Genomic DNA, 27,163 nt, shown 5'->3' with positions numbered 1-27,163 from the left:
ACACCAACTTGGGTGTTCAACCAGTGTAAAACAGGCAACAAACTGTGCAAGTACAAAAATAAATAATAATAAAATAAACAATAACTATTGAGAACATGGGATGAATAGTCCTTGATGGTGACTCCATTGGTTGTGGGGACGCTTCAGTGAGAGAAAGTGAAGTTATCTCCTTAGGATTAAGAGCCTGATGGTTGAGGGGTATTAACTGTTCTGAACCTGGCGGTTAAGTCCTGAGGCTCCTGTTCCTTCTTCCTGATGGCAGAGCAAGAAGAGAGGTCCCTGATGGTGGATGCTGCTTTCTTACGACAGTGTTTCATGTAAATGTGCTCAATGGTTGGGAGGGCTTTACCATGATGGACTGGGCTGTATCCACTACTTTTTGTAGGATTGTCCATTAAGGGAGGACAACTGGTGCATCTTACATTCCAACAGTCTCAACCTCAAAGTCATATTGCTATACAGCATGGAAACAGGCCCTTTGGCCCATTGAGTCCACACTATCAATCATTTAGAGTAACCTTACATTCATTCCACTTCTTATTCCCCCCACATTCTCCCCCCTACCTACTGTACACACAAGGCCAATGAAATATGGAATGTAGGAGTTCATCACAAACAAGAAAAATTCTGCAGATGATGGAAATTTATAGCAACACACACAACATACTGGAGGAACTCAGCAGGTCAGGCAGCATCTCTGGAAAAGGATAAGCAATCGCTGTTTCGGGCCGAGACCCTTCTTCAGGACTGAGAAGGAAGGGGGAAGATGCCAGATTAAAAAGACAGGGGGAGGGGAAAGTGGCTAACTGGAAGGTGATAGGTGAAGCCAGGTTTGGGGGGGGGGGGGGGGGGGGAGAGGACAGACGGTCAAGGGCTGCAGAAGAAAGAACCTGATAGGCTGTGGTAACAGGTCTGGGTGATCACATGGTCAAACAGTTGGAGGGGTGCAGTGAAAGAGGGTTTCACTGACCTTCCAAGGAGACGATTTAAACTTCTTCAGGGTAGACTTCTCAGTGGAGTAGTAAACAAGTGTACCCAGAGGAGATTCAAATGGTCACAGGGACAACATGCAAGCTTCACAACGATGGCACCCAAAGTCAGGATGGAACCCAGGTTTCAGTCACTGTGAGACAGTTGACCCTATGAGCTGTGCATGGTGTTACAGTAACGGGAATGAGGTAAACATCAGCAGGCCAGGCAGCATCTATGGAAAAGAGTACAGAGCTGAAGGGTTTCAGTTTGAAAAGTTAACTGCACTCTTTTCCATTGATGCTGCCTGGCCTGCTGCATTCCTCCAGCATTTTGTGTGTGTGTGTGTTGCTCGGATTTCCAGCATCTGCAGATTTTCTCTTGTTTGTGAGGAGAACGTTATTAGTGATAAAAATCGACATCTTCCGGAAGAACAAAATGAAAATTTAAACAAAACTAGCAACCAACAACCTGGCAACTTGAAATTGGCTGCTGGCCCCCTTAAACTGTGCTCGGTCTCAAATGGGCTGAAATCTTTGGCAACTGTTCAGTCTTGAACAAAGGAAGGCAAAGACCCAGAGACACAAGCGCCTGCAGATGCTGGAATCTGGAGCAAAAAAAAATCAAAAGGAACCAGCAGGCACCCCAATCACAGAATCTCTGGTTTTCCTTGCAACCAGAGTATGAATTGAGAAAATATTTGCATTTAAATAGAGTTTTACATCATCTCAGCTACCCAGTGTTTCTCTGTCAATGAATCCCTATGTTCAGTGGGCAGGTGAATGCTGCAGCCATTGTGTTAACGCAGAATCTTCAAAACAGTACTGACTAAATCAATCCTCCTCATTGATTGCGAGGGGGAAAACGTCTGTACGTGTTGCATTCCCCCATCCAAGAGCAAAAAAGGACTCAGATAAAAGTAGATATCTCATCTAAACGTGGAAAATGTAATGAAGACAGAGTTAATATTGCAGGTCAATGAATTGCAACATAGAACAGTCCACAGTACGACATTCTACCGAACTTTTGACCAACTCCAAGATCAATCTAACCCTTCCCTCCCACGTAGCCCCCCCCATTTTTCCTTCATCCATTTGCCTGAGTCTCTAAAATGACCCACCACCCCAGCAGCACATTCCATGCACTCACCACCCTCTGTGAAAAAAAGCCTAGCTCTGACATCCCCCCTATATTTTGCTCCAATTACCTTAAAATTATGCCCTCTACTATTAGCCACTTATGCCCTGGGAAAAAGGCACTGTCAATACCTCTTAGTATCTTATACATCTCTATCAAGTCACTTTTCATCCTCCTTTGCTGCAAAGAGAAAAGCCCTAGTTCACCTAATCTTTCTTCAAAAGACATGCTCTCTAATCCAGGCAGCATACTGGTAAATCCCCCCGCATACTCTCTAAAGCTTCCACCTCCTTCCTATAATGAGACGGCCAGAACCGAACACAATTTTCAAAGTGTGGTCTAACTTGTGTTTGTTTATAGAGCTGCAACGTTTTATCAATTCCATTGTGTTTCTTAGTACTAACTGTGAATCCCTGTAAGAAAATGAATCTCAGGGTTGTACACAGTGACATATATGGACTTTGAACATTATCTTGCAGTTCTTAAATTCAATTCTCTGAATTATCAGATGAAAAACTAGTTACCTGAAATATTTACTGATTCCATCTCACAAACGTTGTCCAAATCTACTGAATATCGCCAGTTCTGTTCAGTTTTTATTTTGTACTCGTCTTCCTTTCTGTTCCATGTTTCAAATCCCTCCTGTCAGGCTCCCAAGCGACTCCAAGTCTCATTAAAGCCGCTACTATAAACCAGAAACTGTGCTCTGGTTGACTCCCTCATCATTCCTGACTTGCCAACACCCTTTGATGCTCTTGATAACAATATTCTTAGCCGACTTCTCTCCTTAGCCAGCCAGCTGATCGAGACTGCACGTCCTCCCTTTTCTCACTTATCCAGCTGCAGCCACCTTCTAGCCCCTGTCACTTCTGGAGATCATCCACGAGGCCACTATCCCATCGATAGCAGCGTCACTGAAAAAACTGACCCGGCTGCAGCCAGGGTCATAGAAATGAAGCAGGCTAACAGGCCCTTTGGCCCTTCACATACATACCGACCATAAATCACCCTTTTACACCAATCTTATGTTCGTCCTCACATTCTCAACCAACTCCTCTCATATTTCACACTCACCTACACACTAGAAACTATTCACAATTAACTTGCCATCTTGTACAGCTCTGGGACATGGAAGGAAACTAGAGCAGCTTGGGGAAATCCATGAATCATAGGAAGAACATGCAAACTCCACACAAACAGCATTCAAGGTCAGGATATAACCCGATACGTGGGTCTGCATTGGCTGCTGCACTGTGCTGTCCGCTATCCCACCAACACTTTCCTTGTCACTTTCTGTTCCTCTGATTCTTCACACTTTACTCATAGAACCATAGAACATTACAGCACAGAAACAGGCCCGTCGGCCCTTCTTGGCTGTGCTGAACCATTTTTCTGCCTGGTCACACTTACCTGCACCTGGACTATATCCCTCCATACCCCTCTCATCCATATACCTGTCCAAGTTTTTCTTAAATGTTAAAAGTGAGCCAGCATTTACAACTTCAGTTAGCAGCTCATTCCACACTCCCACCACACTGAATGAAGAAGCCCCCCACTAATGTTCCCTTTAAACCTTTCCCCCTTCACCCTTAACCCACGTCCTCTGGTTTTTTCCTCCCCTAGCCTCAGTGGAAAAAGCCTGTTTGCATTCACTCTATCTATACCCATCATAATTTTATATACCTCTATCAAGTCTCCCCTCAAGCTTCTACGCTCCAGGGAATAAAGTCCTAACCTATTCAACCTTTCTCTGTAACTCAGTTTCTCAAGTCCTGGCAACATCCTTGTAAACCTTCTCTGCACTCTCTCAACCTTATTAATATCTTTCCTGTAATTTGGTGACCAAAACTGTACAAAATACTCCAAATTTGGCCTCACCAATGCCTTATACAACCTCACCATAACATTCCAACCTGACAGCCAATAGCTTAGAACTTTCCTCCAAAATGAAATGATCGCCAAAGCTCCTCACTCTCAACTACACATATGATTCACTTAGCATCCAACACCAACCTCCTCCTTGGCCAGTGTCAGGGTTGAACCACAACGCTAAGGTATTTGGGGCCCTCCTTGATACCAAGCCCAGCTCAAGCTCCGCTGATCACCAATGCATCAACTTCGACTTGAGAGATACCATCCTAACTCATCTGCTGAACCTCACAACTACCGTGCCTGTCAGTCAGTTAGGCACCCGACAATCCAAACTTTGCCATCTGCCAAACTTGCATCCACTTCAAGTACATAATAGAAAAACTGCCATTTTTGGACATTTTGCCATCTTCAACAGGGTCCTACCACCAAACACATTTTTACCTGCACTACCCCCACCCCCCCCATTCTCCGCTTTTCACAGGGATCGCTCCATTGTCCATTTAATTCCCCCCCCCGAGTAATCTCCCCCCACCCAGCACACACCACTGCAAGCGACCTGCTCATTTACCTTCTCCTTTACCACAATTCAGTCCTTCCAGGTGAGGCAATACTTCACCCGCGAATCTGTTGGAATCCCCTAATGTATCCGTTGCTCACGATGCAGCTAAACTGATGAAACCCAACGTAAATTGGGGGAGGGGCCTACTTTGTAGGGCAACACTTCATATTCCGTTTGGGTAGCCTCGAGCCTGATGGCATGGACATCAATTTATCCTTCTCATAAATTCTCCCCCTCCTCCTTCAATTCCTCACTCTGACCTCTCACCTCTTCTCATCACCTGTCTATCACCTCCCCCGGTGCCCCTCCTTCTTCCCTTTCTCCCACGTTCCACTCTCCTCTCCCGTCAGATTCCATCTTCTGCAGCCCTTTCCCACCCACCTGGCCTCACCCATCACCTTCTAGCTGGTCTTACTCCCAAATCCCCCATCTATTTTTTTCCATAGATGCTGCCTGGCCTGCTGGGTTCATCCAGCATTTTGTGTGATACCATTTTTGGAGTTGACTACCATTAAATATACTAGGCATTGGGTCAGTCATACATTTTTGCATTTTTCTACTTTGCTAAACAAAGATAAAAATAAATGTCTTTCCACATTGCAAATCCTACATTTCTCTTTTACATAATTCTGTAGTAAACACCATCAGATGAACTGCAATATTTAAATGAGATGTTATTCGCATATCGAAGGATATTCTTCATCATACATTGCTCCTGTGCCTGTTGGGTTCCTCTGGTTTCTGGTCTGTTAAAATGTGGAATTTTAAAATTCCCAACGTTGTTTTCAAACCTATGCTTCAGTTCCTCCTTAATTCGGTAACCGCTCCCACCTCTGAGTTCCACCTGTTCTGGCCCCTGCAATCCTTAATGCTCCATTGCTTTGAACAAGCTGAAGTTCATTTCCTAAACTTCCATGTTTTAAATGTTCACTTAAATGATTTGTTTCTGGTTCAAAAACACCTTTGCAATTACACCTCCTGTCATACCGACTCACATTCCGAACGGCATCCCAGTTCATGGTCACCGGTCTCTTAAAGTCACACAATATCAACTTTCTTTGACTACAAGAAAACTCTACAAAGTTCCAGTGTTAAAACTGCAGTGGATGCCACTTTACAAATCTACATATGTATAGTGAAGAAACTATAATTACCTTTTTTTTTACTTACCGGAAGACTGCAAGTTCAAACACCGAACTAAATGAATAACGAGATTTTTCAAAATATGTCTCCCCACACCATCCCCTACACACAAGCAAGCAACACTTTCCTTTAAGAGTTAAATTTTTTTAAGGGCCCCTCCTTAGTATGTTGAACTCTCAATATCAGAGACTAAACCCACAACAGCAGTATTTTAATGTTAAATTTGTTGTTGTTAAAAATCACTAGTGAAAAGAAAAAAAAGATTAAAAGTCCCTGCACTGCAAGTGAAATGATTATGTGAAAGTATAGTTCACATTCAGGAGATAAGAATCCAACCAATCTAACTCGTTGGTGGGAAGCTTGCTTTTAAAGAAAAGTATGTTCATACGACCATGACAGAATTGACCAAAGTTCTGGAGATTCAAGTCCCATTTACGTTCTAACGTGTGACGTGCGGCAATAGAATGTATTCAGATCAGATCCTGAAGCTCAGGCTTGCATCCTCAGTTAATAAGACTGTTGCCTCGCCCCACTAGTGACCTGGCTTCAATCTGGTCCGCCGGTGCTCCCTGTGTGGAGTCTGCATGGTTTCTCCACAACTGCAAGGATTTCCTCCAGGAGATATTGTTCCTTCGCACATTCCAAAGACATTCAGTTGGTAGGTTAACTGCAGCTAGTGCACAGGTTAAGTGGTAGGGAGAGTGAGTGAGTGAGTGAGTGTACGCACGCGCATCTCTCTTTGACTCCACCTCACAAAGCAAGGCAGTGTGGAATGCCAATTGTATCAACGCTAGGACCTTACTTAACTTGGCGCCATACTGTAGAGGCAGAAATGAGGACCCCACAACCACACCTGGGGCTATTGGAGTATAAAAGTTGCATTGTTTGCTATGTCACCAAAACTATGTAGTCAGCTTTGAGTTTGCTATTTGCTATGCATGTATCCAATTTAGTAGGAGAATGAAATCTTAAGAATGTAGAAGATAATGGGGTGTTAATGAGAGGCTAGCTAAGAGATGTAGATTAGAACATGATTAAGTCAAGGGGTAGAAACAATAGTGGCGGATGTACTTGTGATACGCAACTATAGACCGACTGGATATGCTAATGCAACTAAACCAGGAGATTGCTATAAAAAATGCTATGCACAAGGATCGGTGGGCAATCGGCGACTAGCTCAATGACTGTCTCAGCTTTGATTTGCAAATTAAAGTTTAATACTTCTTGAAGAATCTTCTGCGTCTCCTGGTCATTTGTGGGGCACGAGAAACCACGACAGGGCCCAGGAGGGAAGATGGCCAAGGACAGACAGAGAGGGAGGACCTTAATTGCTGCACAAAACAGCAGCGGCATATCATTTCATGGATATCTAGGACTTTGCCCTGGGACGTCCCAGGTCCAACTATCTTTCACTGCTCCATCACAAACCTTCCTTCCCAATTAAGATCAAAAGTAGGTGTGGCTGCTGCTGATTACACTACATTTACTTTACATTTACTTCTACATGGAATTGTAACTTCTTAGATACAGAGGCATGAAAAAGTCTGGGCACCCCTGGTCAAAATTTCTGTTACTGTGAATAGTTGAGTAGAAGACAAACTGATCTCCAAAAGTCATAAAGTTAAAGATGAAACATTCTCTTCAACATTTTAAGATTAGTGTACAGTCAGCCATCCATAACCACGGATTCAACCAATCGCAGATCGAAAATATTCTTTTTAAAAATTCCAGATTTCCACAAAAACAAAACTGGAATATGCTGCATGCCACACTACGCTGAGTCCGCGCGAATGAAGTGATGTGTAGGCATAGCCTGCTGTAGCCTCCCGCCATTTCACAGACCCTCAGTCTCTCTCCAGCACTCGTTGTTTGAGCATTGTTCGCCTCGCGTCTCGTTTGCTCGCTACTTGTGTTGTGAGCAAGAGAAAGGAGTTTAAGGCTGGGAAGGGATGGCTGGCCAGGTATGTGGAGTGCTACAGCCTCAAGAGCTTAAAGATCACGGGAGAATTGGCATTGGCTGATGCTGAGGCAGTATCAGCGTTCCCAGAAAAGCTACGACGGTTGCGTCTGTACTGAACATGTACAGACTTTTTTTTCTTGTCATTATTCCCTAAGCAATACAGTATAATAACTATTTACATAGCATTTACATTGATTAGGTATTATAAGTAATCTAGAGATGATTTAAAGTATATGGGGGGGATGTGCGTAGGTTATGTGCAAATACTATGCCATTTTATATGAGGGACTTGAGCATCCACGGTGGGAGGGGGGGGGTCCTGGAACCAATCCCCTCTGGATACTGACAGTATTATTTTTGTTTTGTACAATTTTAGAGTGGGGAAAAAAGGAGCACCATGCAAAAGTTTGGGCACCCCAAGAGATTTGAGGTGTCAGATAACTTTTACCAAGGTCTCAGACCTTAATTAGCTTGTTAGGGCTATAGCTTGTTCACAGTCGTCGTTAGGAAAGGCCAAGTGATGCAAATTTCAAAGCTTTATAAATACCCTGACTCCTCAAACCTTGTCCCAACAATCAGCAACCATGGGCTCCTCTAAGCAGCTGCCTAGCACTCTGAAAATTAAAATAATTGATGCCCACAAAGCAGAAGGCTATAAGAAGATAGCAAAGCGTTTTCAGGTAGCCCTTTCCTCAGTTCGTAATGTAATTAAGAAATGGCAGTTAACAGGAACGGTGGAGGTCAAGTTGAGGTCTGGAAGACCAAGAAAGCTTTCCGAGAGAACTGCTCGTAGGATTGCTAGAAAGGCAAATCAAAACCCCTGTTTGACTGCAAAAGACCTTCAGGAAGATTTAGCAGACTCTGGAGTAGTGGTGCACTGTTCTACTGTGCAGCGATACCTGCACAAATATAACTTCATGGAAGAGTTATCAGAAGAAAACCTTTCCTGCATCACCACCACAAAATTCAGCATCAGAAGTTCACAAAGGAACATCTAAACAAGCCTGATGCATTTTGGAAACAAGTCCTGTGGACTGATAAAGTTAAAACAGAATTTTTTGGCCGCATTGAGCAAAGGTATGTTTGGAGAAAAAAAAGGTGCAGAATTTCATGAAAAGAACACCCCTCCAACTGGTAAGCACGGGGGTGGATCGATCATGCTTTGGGCTTGTGTTGCAGCCAGTGGCACGGGGGACATTTCACTGGTAGAGGGAAGAATGAATTCAATTAAATACCAACAAATTCTGAAAGCAAACATCACATCGTCTGTAAAAAAGCTGAAGATGAAAAGAGGACAGCTTCTACAACAGGATAATGATCCTAAACACACCTCAAAATCCACAATGGACTACCTCAAAAGCTGAAGGTTTGGCCATGGCCCTCACTGTCCCTCGACCTAAACATCATGGAAAATCTTTGGATAGACCTCAAAAGAGCAATGCATGCAAGACGACCCAAGAATCTCACAGAACTAGAAAGTTTTTGCAAGGAAGAATGGGTGAAAATCCCCAAACAAGAATGGAAAGAGTCTTAGCTGGCTACAGAAAGCATTTACAAGCTGTGATACTTGCCAAAGAGGGCGTTACTAAGTACTGACCATGCAGGGTGCCCAACTTCTGCTTTGGGCCCTTTCCCTTTTTTGTTATTTTGAAACTGTAAAAGATGGAAATATATAGAAAATATATATATAGAAAAAATTAGAAGTGTTGTATTTGATACTTCTATTAAATTTGAAAAGATATGGAGACCATTTATTCAATATTTTCATATGATGTAATATGACCCTGTTCCAAGCCTATTTGTTTTTCCAGTTTCGATTTTATTTATGTTGAGAGGATCGGAGTTGACGACACTGACGATTTTGTATTTTTGTGAGATATTATAAACAGCCCTTTATTTTTCCATTTTTTCTTTTTCTCTTTTTTTGCTTTTTTCCCCTATTAGTTATTAGATTAATAGATTAGGTTTTTTTGCATAATTTTTTTTCTATTTTTCTGTTTTTTAAAATATATATTATGATATACCTAGGTTTGCCTTGTTTATTTGTAAATTATATCGTCCATGATTTGGGAATACTCATTTATACTGTAACCATTGCTTATGTATTCATGTTCAGTTGAAATGTGTATGTTTGTAATCCCATTATCTATGTATCAATTTTATTTTGTTGATATTAATAATAATAAGATTGAAAAAGAAAGAAAGATGGAAATAAAAAAGTAATCTTGCTTAAAATACTAAAGAAATGTGTCATCTTTAACTTTATGCCTTTTGGAAATCAGTTAATCTTTTACTCGCTTAGCTATTCAAAGTAACAGAACTTTTGACCAGGAGTGCCCAAACTTTTGCATGCCACTGTCTGTATCTGTGTGCACTAAGTGCTGGATCACCTTGAGTTGAGATGGGGTATCAATGTTACTTGTCACTGAAAGTGCCAGACAATGGTCATCTCGAAACCGAGTCTGACCCACCATGTTCTGATGCAGGTATTGAAACGTCGCCAAGACCTTCCCACCCCACTTCTCCTCCCCCAAACCACGGTTCTGCTCCTGCTGAGTTCCTCCAACAGATTGCTTGCTGCTGCAGATTCCAGAATCTGGTCGCGTAGTGGTTAGCACATGGATTCACAGTGCCAATGACCTGGTTTCAACACCCGCTGCTGCCTGTAAGGAGTTTCTATGTTCTCTCTGCGACCCTGTGGGTTTCCTCCGGGTGCTCTGGTTTCCTCCCACAGTCCAAAGACGTAACTGTTGGTAGGTTAATTGGTCACTGTAAATTGTCTTGTGATTAGGCCGGGGTTAAATCGGGGAGTGGAGTGGCTCGAAGGGGGTGGAATGACCCATTCCACACTGTATCCCGATAAATAATCCAGTCTCTTGCATCTCTGAGGTTCCAACTATTTTCCCTTGCCACTCAGTCACATTACAATTGTTTAATTCCCCACCCAGGTCTTCAGGTAACTAATGGCCAGCAGCTTCACTGGGTTACAAGGGAGGTCATCTCCTCCCTCCCTACAAACACAAGTGAAGCATTAAAAAAAAATCTTCACTTGCCCAAGTGGAAGCTGGTCCACATTTACCCAAGCTCAACGCCGTCCAGGAAAAAGCGACCTGTCCAGCAAGGGATTCATTAGGGTGCAGTGCACTGTACCGACACCTTTTGAAACTGCAACATCTATCTGCACACGCAAAATGCTGGAGGAACTCAGCAGGTCAGGCAGCATCTAGGAAAAGAGTACAGTCCGCTTTTCGGGCCGAATCCCTTCGGAAGGACTGGGGGGAATAAAAGCCGAGGAGTTGATTTAAAAGGTGGGGGGAGGGGGCAGAGAGACACAAGGTGATAGGTGAAACCTGAAGGGGGGGGGGATGGAGTAAAGAGCTGGGAAGTAAATTGGTAAAAAAAAGACAGAAGGCTGTAGAAGAAAGAAAAGGTGGGGGGGGGGGGGAGCACCAGAGGGAGGTGACAGGCAAGCAAGGAAATAAAGTGAGAGGGGGGGAAAGGGGATGGGAAATGGTGAACGAGGGGGTGGGGGGCATACCAGAAGTTAGAGAAATCAATGTTCATGCCTACTGGAAATTCGAGAAATCGATTTCTAACTTCTATCTCATAGGATAGAGAAAACTTCTATCTGACAATCAAACCCATACTGACTTCTTGCAGAGCAATTGTACCAGATCCATTCAACTAGGAGGTATGCATCAGACACAGGGGCACGTGTCCACTTCTCAAGACTCCACCATTCCAATATTACTGCTTCTGCAAATATCAAAGTACCAGAAGTCTCTATCAAGTAACACCTTGAAATAACTTCCAGTGGAGGCCACAATCTGTCTTGTCAATGAATACAAAGAGCACTGAGGCTGTCTACAAGAAGGGTCAGAGCCGTCTCTATTTCCTGAGGAGAATGAGGTCCTTTAACATCTGCCGGACGATGCCGAGGATGTTCTATGAGTCTGTGGTGGCCAGTGCTAACATGTTTGCTGTTGTGTGCTGGGGCAGCAGGCTGAGGGTAGCAGACACCAACAGAATCAACAAACTCATTCGTAAGGCCAGTGATGTTGTGGGGGTGGAACTGGACTCTCTGACGGTGGTGTCTGAAAAGAGGATGCTGCCCAAGTTGCACGCCATCTTGGACAATGACTCCCATCCACTCCATAATGTACTGGTTAGGCACAGGAGTACATTCAGCCAGAGACTCATTCCACCGAGATGTAACACTGAGCGTCATAGGACGTCATTCCTACCTGTGGCCATCAAACTTTACAACTCCTCCCTTGGAGTGTCAGACACCCTGAGCCAATAGGCTGGTCCTGGACTAATTTCCAGTTGACATAATTTACTTATTATTTATGGTTTTATATTCCTATATTTCTACACTATTCTTGGTTGGTACCACTGTAACAAAACCCAATTTCCCTCGGGATCAATAAAGTATGTCTGTCTGTCTGTCTGTCTGTCTGTCAAAAGGAGATGCATGTTGGAAACTGAGTAAATGGGAAGGCTTTCTACTTTCTCAAACTGCATACACAAGGGGCAGACTTCAAAGGCTAATATTTCAGGACAACTGAATAAATAAAATTCTGATAATCAGATGCAAACATTTGGAATTGGTGTTTACTTTAGCAGAATTAACAAAGCCCAACTATTGTTCAAAACTGCCAAGAGGCTGAAAGAGAATTCAATTTGCAATCCAGGTTCAAATGAAGAGGGTGGTTTAAGTAAGCACCATTACTCCCAAAGTAATCAAAAGTCATGTATCAAACAATGAACTTGAGATACACCTGGTACTGAGATCCAAGTCCAGCAAGGCTTGAATTCTTTCTCTCTATTCTACTGGTAGAAATTTATAGTGTACAATGAAGCCATTTGCCCTGCCTGTCTGGTGTTAGTTCATGGGAAGTTATTTGAAGGGGCAAATTCAAGATACCCATGAAGGCTGGAAAATAAAACAGACTTAACACAAGTCTGGGCTCAAAAACCTGCAATTTCTAAAGGAGGAGGGAGGAGAAATCACTGAGTGGGGCAAGAAGGAAGAAGAGAGAAGCGTTCCACAGAAACGAAGTTCAGCAGCTGAACGAGACTGGGGTAGGCTGGGGTTTAAGACAATGTTACAGATCTTCAAGTAGGAAAATGGAGGACAGAGGAAGCACAAGCATTTGCAATGCGGCTGTTCGGAGTTGGGGGAAAATCCCACTGCAATCACTAAGAATTGCTCCACAGATTAACAACGTCATAAAGGCACCTCTACACCATTGTTTATTTCTCAAGAGGCAGAATTGTAGAGCAAGAAAGCCATGTTAAATTAATAATTAAACTTTAATCACACTTGCTGCAATAGAATTCCAGGCACCAACCTATCCCGCACTGAAGTGCAGATTGACCAGGATGCCAGAAATGTGTGGGTACACAAGCCAGCATTGGACGAGTAGACTTTGGTCTTCTGATGGCATAATTAATGGTTTGTTATCACATGTTCCGAGATAAAGTGACAAGATTTTGTCTGTGTGTATTCCAGACAGACAGCTCCGCACGAGTACATCGAGGTAATACACAAAGGGAAAAAGCAGAACGCAGACTAGAGTGTTACAGTTACTGTTGAAGAGCTTCGATAAAGTGAAGAAGCTCTCTCTCTCTCTGGGTCCACTATGAGGAAAAGCCTAATTAAAGGTCATGAAAGCCACACTGTTTCCAAGAAATCCAACACAGAGAACTTTCTTTTCCCAGAAGTGTGTGTGTCAACAATAAATCAGAAAAGAGTCTGCATACACACGCGACGGAGGAAAGAACGGACGTTTTAAACTCACAAAACGAGGGGTCGTGGAAGGCGGTTCCAGTAGAGCAGAGATGGGCCGAATGTCCCGCCTCTCCGTTTCCAGTTTATTTGTATGACATGCTGCTTGGCACGTCTCGGCAATCCCCTGGAGAGGCCGGCGAGATGCCACCGAGGCTCTCCGCCAGGTCAGGTGAGAGGGAACTGCTCACTCACCCGCCCGCCTACCAATGCAACAGCCAGTCACTCCCTCACACCAGGCCAGCCGTCTTTGTCTTACCGACATCTTACCTCAAACTCCGAGCAGCCTTTTGTTTAAAATACAACCAATTGAAAAGTAAAATGGGGAAAAACCCGAATTTCTTCAAACTGGGAGAGAGAGGAGACGGGGCACTGGGGGATTGCTCATGAAACACTTAAGCATTAAACTCGCTTCCCACAGACTTCCGACGTAGTCCACGTTAGTTCGATAAGTTGGAAAAACTTTGTTGAAAAGTTCATCTCAAAGTTTGTTCATCGTTCATGAAAGATTATTTTTCACTCACCTGAGTGAGGCCATTTCTCGACTCTCGTATTTTCGACGTGCTCTCCCGACAACAGCGACTGCAGCAATCTGGCGTGAATGAAAAACTCGATGCTTCCCGCTGGGTCATAAACCACGCCCAATTCCACTGGGAGTGTTTTCATCCGATGACTTGCGCGCCTCGGACGGCTGAAAGGGGAACTGTACCAGAGAGTCGAGCTGAGAAGTCGAGCTAATGAATTGTTCGTGAATATAAAGAACTGTACGATCACAGACCCGAATCCCGCAGCTTCTCTCCAGTGCCGCCCAAACAAGGGCATGAGCATTCCCTCTCTCCCACTTTCTGCAGCTTTGCAAGGTCCATTTCTCTATCATTTTTTGACAATAGTCTTCCACTTGAGTCCTGACGAAGGGTCTCCTTATAGATGCTGCCTGGCCTGCTGCGTTCCACCAGCATTTTGTGTGTGTTGTTTGAATTTCCAGCATCTGCAGATTTCCTGGTGTTTCCACTTGAAGTGTTACCTTTATTTCTCTTCCCACAGATGCAGACTGACCTGCCGGGTATTTTCTGCACTTTCTGTTTGAGGGAAAATTGCACTCCTAAAATTAGAGAATCGTGGAATTCCAGAGAAAAGTATGTGCTATCGTAACTATGCGTGCTGTGTGTTTTACACCTTAGCCCTGTAGGAACGCTGTTTCGTTTAGCTATGTACATGTGTAGATAGATAGATATTGATCCCAAAGGAAATCACAGTGTCACAGATATACAAATATTAGACGAGAAGTAAGAAACCTCAAATGTGACCTCAAATGGTCCAAGGGTGTCACCACTTCCCCGACTATAGGTTGACATTATAGAGCCTTAGAGTTAGAGTGACCTCATATAGCGCTCTACGGAGCAGTGCAGTTGTCTCAGTCTATTACTGTAAGTGTTCCTCCGTTCAGCAAAGGTGGCATGCAGAGGGTGAGAAACTTTGCCCAGATTTGCCAGGATTTTCCGGAGGGTCCTTTGTTCTGCCACAGCCTCCAGTGTGTCCATTTTGAGTCCTGTAACAGAGCCAGTATGGCTGAATGACAATTGAACTTGAACTTAAGACTGTTTGGCTCATCACGACCTGCTATCCAGAAATTAAGATTTTGATCCTGAACCAAGCAAGTAGAGAGAAATGTTGGAAAAATATATTGTTTGCACAATTCTATTTACTACATGCAAGTAAAGACCAGGAGTCAGGAATCATCTGATTAGGTGTTTCAGAGCCTGTTTTCCATCTGGATGGACATTTTGAGTGACTGATTCTAAACTGTGGAGAGTGGGGTAATTGGAGTAGATAGGCTTGTAATAAAAATCTTCAGAGATGAGAGGTGACCTGATAGAGACATACAAGATGGTAGGAGGCATAGATGTGTGGATATCCAGAAACCTTTTCCTAGGGTGGAAATGGCTAAGACCATGGAGGCATAATTTTAAGGTGATTGGAGGAAAGCATAGGGGGATATCAGAGGTAGTGGGCGTGTGGAACAAAGGCAGATATATTACAGGCATTTAAGAAATTCTTAGGTAGGCACATGGATGACAGAATAATACAGGCTATACATGAGGAAAGAGTTTAATTAATCTTAGCATAGGATGAAAGTTTGGCACAACTTTGTGGGCTGAATGGCCTGTACTGTGCTGTAATGTTCTCTGTTCTAAATGACAGCGAAGCAGGTGTACATGGATCAAAGGAATGTTTATGTGCTAACAAGCAGGTGATTGAGTGGATTAAGGAGTATTCAGTTAGGAAACTGTATTAAAATCAAGAGAGAGAGTTGGCAGTTTCTCAGAGTGGTTTGAAACAGGTTACACTGTACCACGTATCCTTTTCCAGGACAATTTCTTTTCACTGTGTACTAAGCAGCTTTACTGCAGGGTAAGAGAGAGCACAGTCCGTATTTGTAAAGGTCAAGCACACTATTAAAGAAAATTGGTCATCAGTGTGTCATGGAGACTGGGTATGCACCTCCCAGCACAATTAAACTGGGGTGATCATCCTTCAGATTTTCCCTTTCCTACTCCTTCCAGCAGTGTAGTTGGTTATAAATTTGTTATCGTCACATGATCTATTTTAAGTGGCTACATTCATGTCTTTGACAATATCTTCTATTGTTAAGTAGACCTCCTGTTGGATTAATGTTTAACAATTATCAATGTATTACCCACTTTTCTGGTTATTCAATCTGAGTTCACAACAATCATGTTTACTTTTAAATTACTCATAAACCGTTTATCACAAGAAAGGCTCAACAGTTCTGAGCCACAGAGTTCACCAAGGATATACAGTAGCTTAGGATAAATTAAAACACATACTTCATTAATAGAGTGTTACACTGTGGAGAAAAATGATGTCAAAAAGTTATGTTAAAAAGATGGACTTCAAATGTAGGAAAGATGTTTCAGAAAGAGCAAAGAAGAGAACAAACTGCTGGAGGAACTGAGGACATGAGTGTCGAATGAGGATCTAACCTGGTCCCAACATATTGATGAAGCTACGAAGAAGGCAAGACAGTGACTATATTTCATTAGGAGTTTTGAAGAGATTTGGTTTGTCACCTAAGACACTTGAAAACTTCTGTAGATGTACCGTGGAGAGCATTCTGTCAGGCTGCGTCACTGGGGGCTACTGTACAGGATCTAAAGAAGCTACAGAAAGTTGTCAAATTAGTCAGGTCCATCTTGCCTCCATAGTATCCATATAAACATATAACAGTTACAGCACGGAAACAGGCCATCTCGTCCCTTCTAGTCCGTGCCAAACGCTTACGCTCACAAGACATCTTCAAGGAGCAGTGCCTCAGAAAGGGCCTTGTCATTGATCATGAAGGACCCCCATCACCCAGAACGTGCCCTCTTCTCATTGTTACTATCAGGAAGGAGGTACAGAAGCCTGAAGACACATACTCAGAGATTTCGGAACAGCTTTTTCTCTCTGCTGTCTGATTCCTAAATGGACATTGAACCCATGAAAACTACCTCACTTTTTTTATTATTCCTGTTTTTGCACTATTTGTAATTTAACAATTTAATATACATTTATGTACTTATTGTAGTTGATATACTTTTTTTCCCATTTTATCATATATTGCATTGTACTGCTGTTGCTAAGTTAACAAATTGCATGACATATGCTGGTGATATTAAACCTGTTTCTGAATGAGAGCAGGCGGGGATTTAAGATGGAGGACAGAGAGAGATTGGGAGCCAACATGAGTCAACAAGTACAGGATTATTGAGTCCCTGGTGGGGGGCATATGTTCACAGAATTTGGAAAATGGGGGGTTGACAAAGAGTTTATTGGTAGAGTCAAGTTTATGGAAAATAGGTATGAATGTGGCTTCCATCGGGAGGTGGTTTGAGGTATAGTGGGGGTTGGTGATGACAGATCAGAGATCATGTCATCAGAAGTTCAGTTTGCAAAGAGTAAGGTGAAATGTAGGATTGGTTGTGGTGGGGGCAATATGCAATCAGTAGGATTGGTTCCATAGTAAATACTGAAGATGATGACTTCAAGGTTTCCCAGTGGTTTGCAGGGGAAAGGATGTCTGGACAAGAAGCCCGATGACACAGAGGCAGGGGAGAGAGAGGTGGTTGGAGATGGGAAAGTCCACACAGAATTCTATTCTCCCTTCACAGGTGCCGCAACCCCGGCAGAGCGCTTCTTGCCCCAGATTGCAGCCCCTTGTGTTCACAGATAAGCACTCACCCACTTCACATTTAGATTATAAACCATAAATTTACTAATATTAATAAAACTTACACTTGAAGTAACTTTATGAAATGGCTCTAATCCTATTCATCTTGCCTTCCTTCCGGGTCTCCCGTCAGTTCCTTCCGGGTCTCCCGTCAGTTCCTTCCTCTCAGCTTGCAGCTTGCAGACATGACAAGTGGCCAGTGTGTGGATGGAGACTGGGCTGAACAAAGAGGCCCATTCCTGATTCATATGGTGCTTGTGCCTAGTCCAGACGATCATCAGGCTTTTGAACCGGAGAGGATAACTTCCCTTCCCTCATCACCGAAACATTCTCACAGCCTACAGACTCACTTTGAAGAACTCTTCATCACAGGTTCTTGAAACTTATTATGTATTTATTTATTCATTTATCCAGTCGTTCATTCTTTCTCTGAGAATTTGCACAGAGGATTTTTTTGCACACTAGTTGTTCTCCCTGTTGGTGTGGGTTCTCTCATTGATTCTATTATGATTATTGGATTTATTGAGTATGCCCACAGGAAAATGATTCTCAGGGTTTTACATGGTACTTTGATAATAAATTTCGAGGTGTAGACAACTGCAAAATTTAGGAGGCATTTGGATAGATACGTGGAGGGTTATGGCTGAACGCAGGCAACTGGGACTAGCAGGGAGGATGCTGTGGTCAGTTTGGACCAGTTGGGCTGAAGGGTCTGTTTCTGAGCTGTAGTTACTCAATGACTCAATGATCAATTCTATGTAGGGGAGGCCAGCTTCCACGTTGTGCTTAGCTGTGTCCACAGTCCTCTGTAGTTTCCTGTGGTCCTGCTTGCCACATCAAGCCATGATGCATCTAGAAAGGAAGCTTTCTATGGTGCACTGATAGAAATTGGAGGATTTGCTGTGATCACTCAAACCTTGGTGCATATTTTTTTTACTGGGGCCCCCTCACAGTTCCAGGGATCCAGGTTCGCCCCTGGCACTGCCTACATGGCATGTACACTTTCAGCCAGTTGTGGCATGAATTCCCCCTGGTTACTCCTCCTTCCTCCCAAAGGCACCCGGGTTGGTCAGTGAACTGGCCACTGCGAATTGCCCCGGATGTGTAGGTGAATGACAGAATGGGGGAGTTGATGGGAAAGTGGGGAGGAAATGGGATGAGTGTAGGAATTGCAGAAAAGTATAGGATTGGCACTGTATAGTTATTGTGGACTTCAACTGAATTGACTTTATTACTTACATCCTTCGTACACATTAGGAGTAAAAAATCTTTACGTTATGTCTCCATCTAAATGTGCAATTTATAGTAATTTATAATAAATAGTATGTACAACAGGATAGTCAATATAACATAGAAATACAGGTGTGTCAGCATGAATTAAGCAGTCTGATGGCCTGGTGGTAGAAGCTGTCCTGGAGCCTGTTGGTCCTGGCTTTTATGCTGCGGTAACGTTTCCCGGATGGTAGCAGCTGGAACAGTTTGTGGTTGGGGTGACTCGGGTCTCCAATGATCCTTCGGGCCCTTTTTACACACCTGTCTTTGTAAATGACGGGTGGGAAAGGTCACATCTACAGATGTGCTGGGCAATCCGCACCACTCTCTGCAGAGTCCCATACCGGGCAGTGATGCAGCCAGTCAGGATGCTCTCAATTGTGCCCCTATAGAAAGTTTTTAGGATTTAGGGGCCCATACTAGACTTGGTGGACCACAGTGCCTGTTTTCATGCATGATGACCCTAAAACTTCCGGCTTTCCTCTGCTTTGCCTTACTGATTCCCCTCCACCACTCACCTTTCACCTGACTGCGGAGGATCTCAATGGCAAAGCGATACCTACCAGTTGGTGAGTGCACTGTGGTTTAGTCTTCAGGCTCTGCTCCAGGATGACACAAAGCTTGAGAAAGCCTGGGCTGTATGCCAACTCTCTAAATGACCTCGTCACTACCCCCAAACCACAAGCAGCAGTTTAGTATTTGAGATGAAACAGAGACTAATGAAACGAGAACAATCTGTTATCTTTGTATTTATATATCTTTTATTTACATGAAGTTCTGAAAATATTAAAGTAATGAATACACATTAGAACAGTTAGGTAGAAGATGTTTACATGCCAGCAATACACCTTCGCCATTGGCTCCCTTAATTTGCTCCAACCCCATTGTAAATCTTTAAGAAATAGGAGACAGTCAATATTACCTTTATTTTTCCATCAGTTTAAGAACTTAAAAAGAAGTGGGGTGTTTAGAGTCAGCCGCAACAGTCAATGAGATTCTGCCTATCCTCAGCTTCAACCCTGCCACGTGTATTATTTCCAAATACACGTCCAAAAAGATTTGCCTTAACGATTCATCACATTCTTACCATCTGAGATAGGGAGTTTCAAAGAAAGTCATCCAACATCTAATTGGAAACTCCCTTAGTGAATTTTCAGTCACAATGAGCATTTTCGATTTGCTGATATTGCCCGCTCTTGCCAGGCAAGGTTGCTGGAATGCAAGGTCAGTGCCCACCAGGTGCCCTCTGACTACATATTCACAGGGGTGCCCTGCGCTTGAGGCAATGAGTGGGGTGGGTTTGTCAAGCACCCTGTTGAGCAAAGTTGTGCCTAGTTCTGTCCTTAGCCCACAACCTGACGTAAGCAATGTCCTGCAGGGCTCAACGGGACACAATCGCTCACCTTTGCCACTCAGCTGAGATCCATCAAAGAGAATCACCTGGTCAGTATTGCACAGCTGCCTTTACCTAAAAGATGTAGGTTTGGAGGTGTTGGCGGAACGTTATCTTGTTGTAAGGTCATATTTACACATTATTGACCGTACTTAAGCAGAGTAATTCTGATCAGTACTGCTGTGGGTCAGGTGCCAAGAGGACTGATGTGTGCTCACCACACTCCCTGGGAACAGATAAGGCGTGATTCAGGAGCGTGCAAAGGTCATCTGCACAGTGTGGCTGCTGGGTTAGGATTTGAGATACTGATAAGCTGTTATCTAATTGAGTAGGTAAAAGCTATGGAACAAGTTCAAGGGGCTGGGTCACCAGTACTAGCTCTCCTGATTTCCCTGGTTCCTGTGTACAGTCGTTTGTAATGAACACAAGAGGATATCCGTGAAATCAGAAATGCCCAGAGCAGAGTCACCGGGAGTTGACCTTCTGTTGACAATCGCTATGACTGGATAAAAATCACCTTCCTTTCCCATGGGATTTTTTTTTGCAGATGATTCAGGAATCACATTCCGTGGCCCTACTAATTCACGATCGTGACCACAGGTCCACGGTCCTGGCTGAAGCACATTTCAGCTTGTGGAGATGTTATCAGCGCTTAGGGATTGCAGCTGGTGATTCTGTTCAGCTTTTCAGTAAAGCCACAGCCGAGAAGCATTCAGAACACTCCCAGTCGCAGCACGCAGAGTGAACCTGTTACCTCAGCGACTGCCTGAATAGGTGAAGCTTCCTGCATCACTTTGATTTATCCCTTTGTTTCCGACGTTCCACCTCACCAGCCCAGCACCAATGCTCTTCTGGGATCAATTCTCCATCTCTCCTGATTGCTCACTCCGTCAAGTTGACAAGAGACGGGGCCTTACCTTATATTTTCTCCCTCCCGGTTCTGGCGAAGGTATTCAGCCAGAAGCGTAAACTCTTGCTTCTCTTTCCACAGATGCTGCCTGACCCAATGGGAAATCCCAGAATCTTTGTCTACTATTCCACCCTAAGCTGAGGGTAGTGAAAGGAAGGTTGATTTTGGTGATTTTATACCCTCGGAAAGAGCCTTAGCCTCATTAACACCGAGGTAAGCGGCAGTGTGTATTAACACACACACACACAAAACGCTGGAGGAACTCAGCTGGTCTATGAGGAGCATAAACAGTCGACGTTTCTTCAGGACTGAGAAGGAAGGGGGAAGATGCCAGAATAAAAAGTGGAGGGGAGGGTAAAGTGGCTAGCTGGAAGGTGATAGGTGGAGCTGGGTGGGTGGGAAAGGTTATTGGCTGGAGAAGAAAGAATCTGATAGGAGAGGAGAGCGGACAGCTGGAGAAAGGGAAGAAGGAGGGCTTTTATGTCTTATAGACATAAGATTCATACAGCATGGAAACAGGCTGTTAGGTTCACCATATCCACACTGAGCAAAAGGTATCCATCCTTATTAATTCCATCGTGGCCCATAGTTTTCATTGGCCAGGCTGTCTTAAATACTGTTATTGAGTTTGCTTCCTCCACTTTCTCCAGCAGTGCATTCCAAGTACCCACCCATACCCGGGTATAGGAATATCGCATACCAAATATGGGACTGTAAAGGTTTAACTAAGGCTTTGTCATCTGATCCAACAACACACTGAGGCCAGTGTTAGAAACATCTCCTTTCAAGGTAATACGACCCAAATCCCAAGGCTGATATTTCCACTGCTTAGCCAGCAACACTGGTGGGCAGCAGGCTTTAATGACGTTATATTTACCAGTAAAGCCAACCATACTCTACCCTTCCCCTTCTCCACACACTCAGAAAAATGAACCTATAATTATTGAAGGAAACATGATACCTGTGCCCGTTATTGAAATGCCACACTGTTCCCACCCTTGTTTCATCAACTTAACACACAGTTTCAAAAGGTCACTTTGATGTTTCCAGCCAAAGATCAGAGTGGCACCTTTTTTCCCCAAAACGACAAAGTAGTCCTTGATGTTTGCTTTTATTTATGGATATAACTATCTACTCCTGTTTATTGACTGGCTAAGCATCCAAGGGGTAATGAAGAGACTAGTTTCTTTCTGACTGGCTTTTGAAGAGAGGGCATTAAGATTGACAGATTGGTGACCAATGGTGGGAGACTACGGTGGAAGCACAGAAAGGAGTCATATGATGATGCTTCCTGGAATAAGATGAAATGGAGTTGGCAAGTCTGGTCATGTTAAGACACTAAAAAAACAGAATTTTTAGAGAGAGGAAGAATCAGTTACCTTTGAGCAATCTCTGTGGGAGAATCACTAAGTCTTTAAGTGTCATTTGAATTCTAAGTAACTAATATGATGCATTAGAGGGAAAAAGAAATATATAAAAGGCAACATTGGAAACTCAGATTACTGGTGAGCATTTGAAATAATATAAGTGTAAAAATAATATAAAATCTCTGTAAGTACATTTAAAGTAAAAAAAAAGCACTGCCTTTTTCTATTCAACAAATATTCACAGAATACAAAGTAAAATCAGTACAATTAGCTTAACGTTCTCCAAAGGTTAAAACAGTTCATGTCTCGTTCTTGTTAAAGAAGAGAGTAGTGTCAGACTGGCTACTGCTTTCTAATAATAACAGCAAAGCAGCGCAAACACACTTGTGGTTCTATAATTCATGAATGATTTAGCACTGTTAGTTTGTCAAACTGAATTAGTACCAATGATGTTGCATCTTAACTAACGAACAGATATAGTACACTGAGGAATGTTATTTCCTTTTTTTTTGCAAATTTCCTTTTTTCCTTACTCTTACTGTGGTTTGTTGGTCAATTTATCTCATTCACAGCTTGAAACAATCTGCTACACAAACTTCTCCGTAAATAGCTATTTGTGCTGGGTAACTGCTGGGTAGTTTTCTTTAAAGAAAAAAGTTGGACAGTTGAACTTCCAGAGAAGGGTAATGTATCAGCCATGATAGAATGGCAGAGCAGACTCAATGGGCCAAATGCATAATTCTGCTCCTATGTCATATGGACACAGGTATTGGTGATGTAAAACAGGTAACAGCTCATCTCCATGGGTGCTGTGCGAAGAGTAACACACAATATCTGTGGGAAACTACTCTGCGCACACTTAGAACGGAACCTGGGACCTTCCAGATCCATTTGGGTCATTTCTACATCAGTTTCTTCAGAGTGTCAGGGGGAGATGCTGACTAACAAAGTCAAATCAAGGTTTCAGTTGTCCAAGTCAAAAGTCCAGCTGGGACACGTCTCTCTTGGTAAAATAACTAATTCAACTGGTTGTTCAAAATGCCAAGGTTACATTAAAGTCCTAGTTAGTTCCAGGTTCAATATTTTCATTGTAGGACCCTACCTACGCAAGGATGAGTGATGTTCTTCATAGCAGCAGTAACACCACATTTATAAGCAAGAGAGAGTAAATATCTGATGATGAAAATGTTTTATATAAGCAAGGAATTGTATTGAAGTAAAACTCGCTGGATTTTCCTCCCTTTTTAAAATCTGCACTGTCTTTTGCAGGTGGTAGTCAATAGAACTGGCCTGGTTCAGTTACAATGTTTGCAGAGTCCTCTGCCTACCCTCTGAAGTTGAAATTCCTCCATTATTATGTGAACAGCAGATTTAGTATTGGACGTAAGCCTTTTTTATGAAGTAGAGTTAGGAGGAGTGTCCAACTATCTGCACTTAAATTAAAAGATCCAGGATAGAAACCTCACACTAGAGCAAGTCCTTTGTGATCTTTCCATCCTCTTGACATTCTGTTAAATCAAAATTCTTTTTCTATAAGGACCTGCAGTGCCGAAAAGCTAGATTTAGAATGGATCCAATGTGCCTGATGCTTGGGAACAATCTCAACTGTAGCTTGGGTTTCAGCTGGTTAATAAGAGATAGCTTCCAGCGAACCTTCAGCATTCATCTGCTTTCCCATGGCAACAGCAGCCACTCGCAGCCAATTGGGAGTAACAATGATCCAATCAATCCACTTAACATAAATATAAAATAAATCTGTTCACTTGGCTGGAAAGTCTTCTGCTGTGCAGCTGGTTTACTTTTTATGTGGTTGCATTTGTGGGTGAAAGTATTCCAGTTGATTCCAGTATCCAGTGAACAACTTGGCCCTATACATTGGTGACCTCTATCCCAGTGAACGTCTGGAGGGAGCACCGTGCTGGTCTGGACAGTTCATCCTCAGTGATGCCTTGTGGACGGGACGGATAGCCTTCATGGAAGCAGAGATCCTTCCCACCAAAGGCCTTCATTGAATCCATTGGTCCCTGAGTTTGGGGGAAGAAAGAAGATTACACTTTCGTGAGCACTGCTCAGACACGTTTGTCCTAGTGCCTGACACCTCGAGCTTGACCTGTCATGCTTGGGGTGTAGAACAAGGTCACGGGAAGCACTAAAGGGCAGGAACTGGATAATTGGCTTTGATGAGAATGGTCAAGGGAGGAATATGGAGAATTGATGTGATCTGTGAGCACTGGGTGGAAGGGGATTATATCACTGTGTTGAATCCTACACCGTACACTCCAGTTGGAGAGCCCATTACAAAACTATAAATGTACTGGAGAGAGTGCATTTCCATTTCTTCTACTCAAAAATGACATATAGTAACTGTTGTTTCAGACAGTATTGGTGGACATGTTAAAACATCAGCAAGTTAACCCTTTGCCTCTCTATATAATCTGTCTACTTCAGACCCTATTTACTTGTTATCTCCATCTGCAGTCTCTTGCAATGATCAATTAACCTACTAATGTCTTTGCCTCTGGGAGGAAATCAGAGCACCGGGAGGAAACCTAAGCGGTCACGGGGGAAGAACGTAGAGACTCCTTACAGGCGGCAGGGTAATTGTGTCCTGTACTGCAAAGCACAGTGCTAACCACTAAGCCACCATGCTGCCCCCCACTTCTCTGACTGGCAGATTGACTGCTGAATATTTGGTGTGGAAGCAAAAATAACGATGGGGAAGAAAACAGAACAAAGATTCCTCCACTAAAAGTGCTAAATGAACTTGAAAACTTCGGACTGCATTGATGCAAATCGTTGATCAAGTGTCAGGTGAGAGGGTTGCTTTGACTTCGACAGTCAGTTAAAATGAGCAATTGCTTCATTACATACTCGGTGGCCACTTCATTAGGTACAGGAGGGGAACCCGGTGTGGTCTCCGGCTGCTAGAGCTCATCCAATTCAAGGATCAATGTGTTCAGAGATGCTCTGCTGCTCACTACTGTTGTACTGTATGGTTATTGGAGTTACCACCAGCTTCCTGTCAGCTTGAACCAGTATGACTGTTCTGCTCCGGCCTCTCTCATTAATAGGGTGCTTTCACCCACAGAACTGCTGCTCACCAGGTGTTTTTTGTTTCTCATACGATTCTCTGTGAATTCTAGGCTACTGTTATGCATGAAAACCCCAGGAGATCTGAAAAATGACAATGTCCCTACGAGATGGATTCAGAGGGCTGTGCTGGGTGAGGGACAGTGTGAAAATCCCAGGAGATCAGTCATTTTTGAGATACTCAAATCGCCCCATCTAGCAGTGACAATCATTCCCTGGTCAAAGTCACACAGATCACATTTCTTCCCCAGTCTGATGTTTGGTCTGAACAACTGAACCTCTTGACCATGTCTGCATGCTTTCATGCATTGAGTTGCCACCACACGATTGGCTGACTAGGTATTTGTGTTAACACGCAGGTGTACCTCACAAAATGGCCACTGTGTGTATACTGAAGGGAATGAAAATGAAATGTAAGATATGCATTCAAAACTGCTCTTCAAAGTGTTCAGAAAAGTTTCCTGTCATCTCCACTGTCAGAACTTCAGGGAGCGCGAAGCGCAGAATCAAATATCGCTGTGATGATTGTACGCTCTAGTATCAATTGTTTGGTGACAATAAAGTAAAGTAAAAGTAAAGAACTGAAGAGTCAAGCAGAAGCTACAGACTCTCGGAGAAAGGATAGTCTGAAGAGATGCTTGAACTGAGCACAGCTAGCCCTCAGGGCTTAACCAAGAACATACACCATAATGCAGTACAGCCTTCCCATTCTCCACCTGCTCCCCCGGAGACCTTTACATTTCAATCATATTTGAAGGTAGTGGGATTCTGCGGGTGACGACATCCCAGGTGTGAACGGAATGGAATGATCCCCTATCTGCCCAGTGGAGAACACAGTGAGTGACGTGGTGTGAGAGGTCTGTGGTTTGATGGCAGTGCATGTATAACCGGGATGGGAAGAGAAACGTTACAGCGGGCCCTGAGGTTAGATAAACGCTAGGAGGTGGTGATTTACTTGGGGGACAGCCCATCATGAGTCCAGTAGAAAGTGCAGGGGTTCTGCTGTAGGCTGGACTCTGCTTTACACTGATCTCAGTGGAAAAGCCTTTGTTCACCCAATGATGATAAATGTAAGGTTCCCCCTCCCCATTTCACTAGCCTCAGGGGTTCAAAGTATATTTGGAGGATAGCTCACTGTGTAGGGTGAAGCTCCTTGGCCTCCAGAGGCTGTCGGAGAGGGGTGCTGTGCTACTAAATGTTCAAAGTGGATGCATGTCTATTCCTTGATTCTTAGGGGAGCACTTCCTCCTTTCCCAGCCGCTCGGCTTCACCTATCACCTCTTATCTCGCCTCCTTCCCCTCCCCCCACCTTTAAATTCTGGCACTTTCCCCCTTCCTCTTCGGTCCTGAAGAAGGGTCTCAGCCCGGAAACGTCGGCTGGTTTATCCATTTCCAGCGTCTCCAGACTTTCTCACGTTTATGATTTGTGGCCGTAGATCTGCGGCGCCGGGGACCCAGTTCAAACCTGA

At 43.6% G+C, this 27,163-nt stretch overlaps 2 protein-coding genes across 5 annotated transcripts in view; both read right to left on the bottom strand.

Moving 5' to 3' along the window:
* Positions 1-14,086, bottom strand: part of LOC140718274 (transmembrane protein 51-like) — a 52,824-nt gene extending 38,738 nt beyond the window's left edge. The window contains exon 1 of the mRNA XM_073031795.1: positions 13,956-14,086. The gene's annotated coding sequence lies outside the window, so the exon portion shown is untranslated. The remainder of the gene's footprint in view (positions 1-13,955) is intronic.
* Positions 14,087-19,681: 5,595 nt separating this feature from the next.
* LOC140718273 (kazrin-like) overlaps positions 19,682-27,163 on the bottom strand; it is a 713,538-nt gene continuing 706,056 nt past the window's right edge. For all 4 annotated transcript variants that reach the window (XM_073031791.1, XM_073031792.1, XM_073031793.1 and 1 more), the window contains one exon: positions 19,682-24,628. In XM_073031791.1, the coding sequence (XP_072887892.1) occupies positions 24,473-24,628 (156 nt within the window). In that variant the 3' untranslated portion in view covers positions 19,682-24,472. The remainder of the gene's footprint in view (positions 24,629-27,163) is intronic.

This window comes from Hemitrygon akajei, chromosome 29 (genome assembly GCF_048418815.1).
Source record: "Hemitrygon akajei chromosome 29, sHemAka1.3, whole genome shotgun sequence".
Classification (NCBI taxonomy): Eukaryota; Metazoa; Chordata; class Chondrichthyes; order Myliobatiformes; family Dasyatidae; genus Hemitrygon; species Hemitrygon akajei.
Note: the sequence above shows the minus strand (reverse complement) of the source record. Positions and strands in the feature narration are given on the sequence as shown.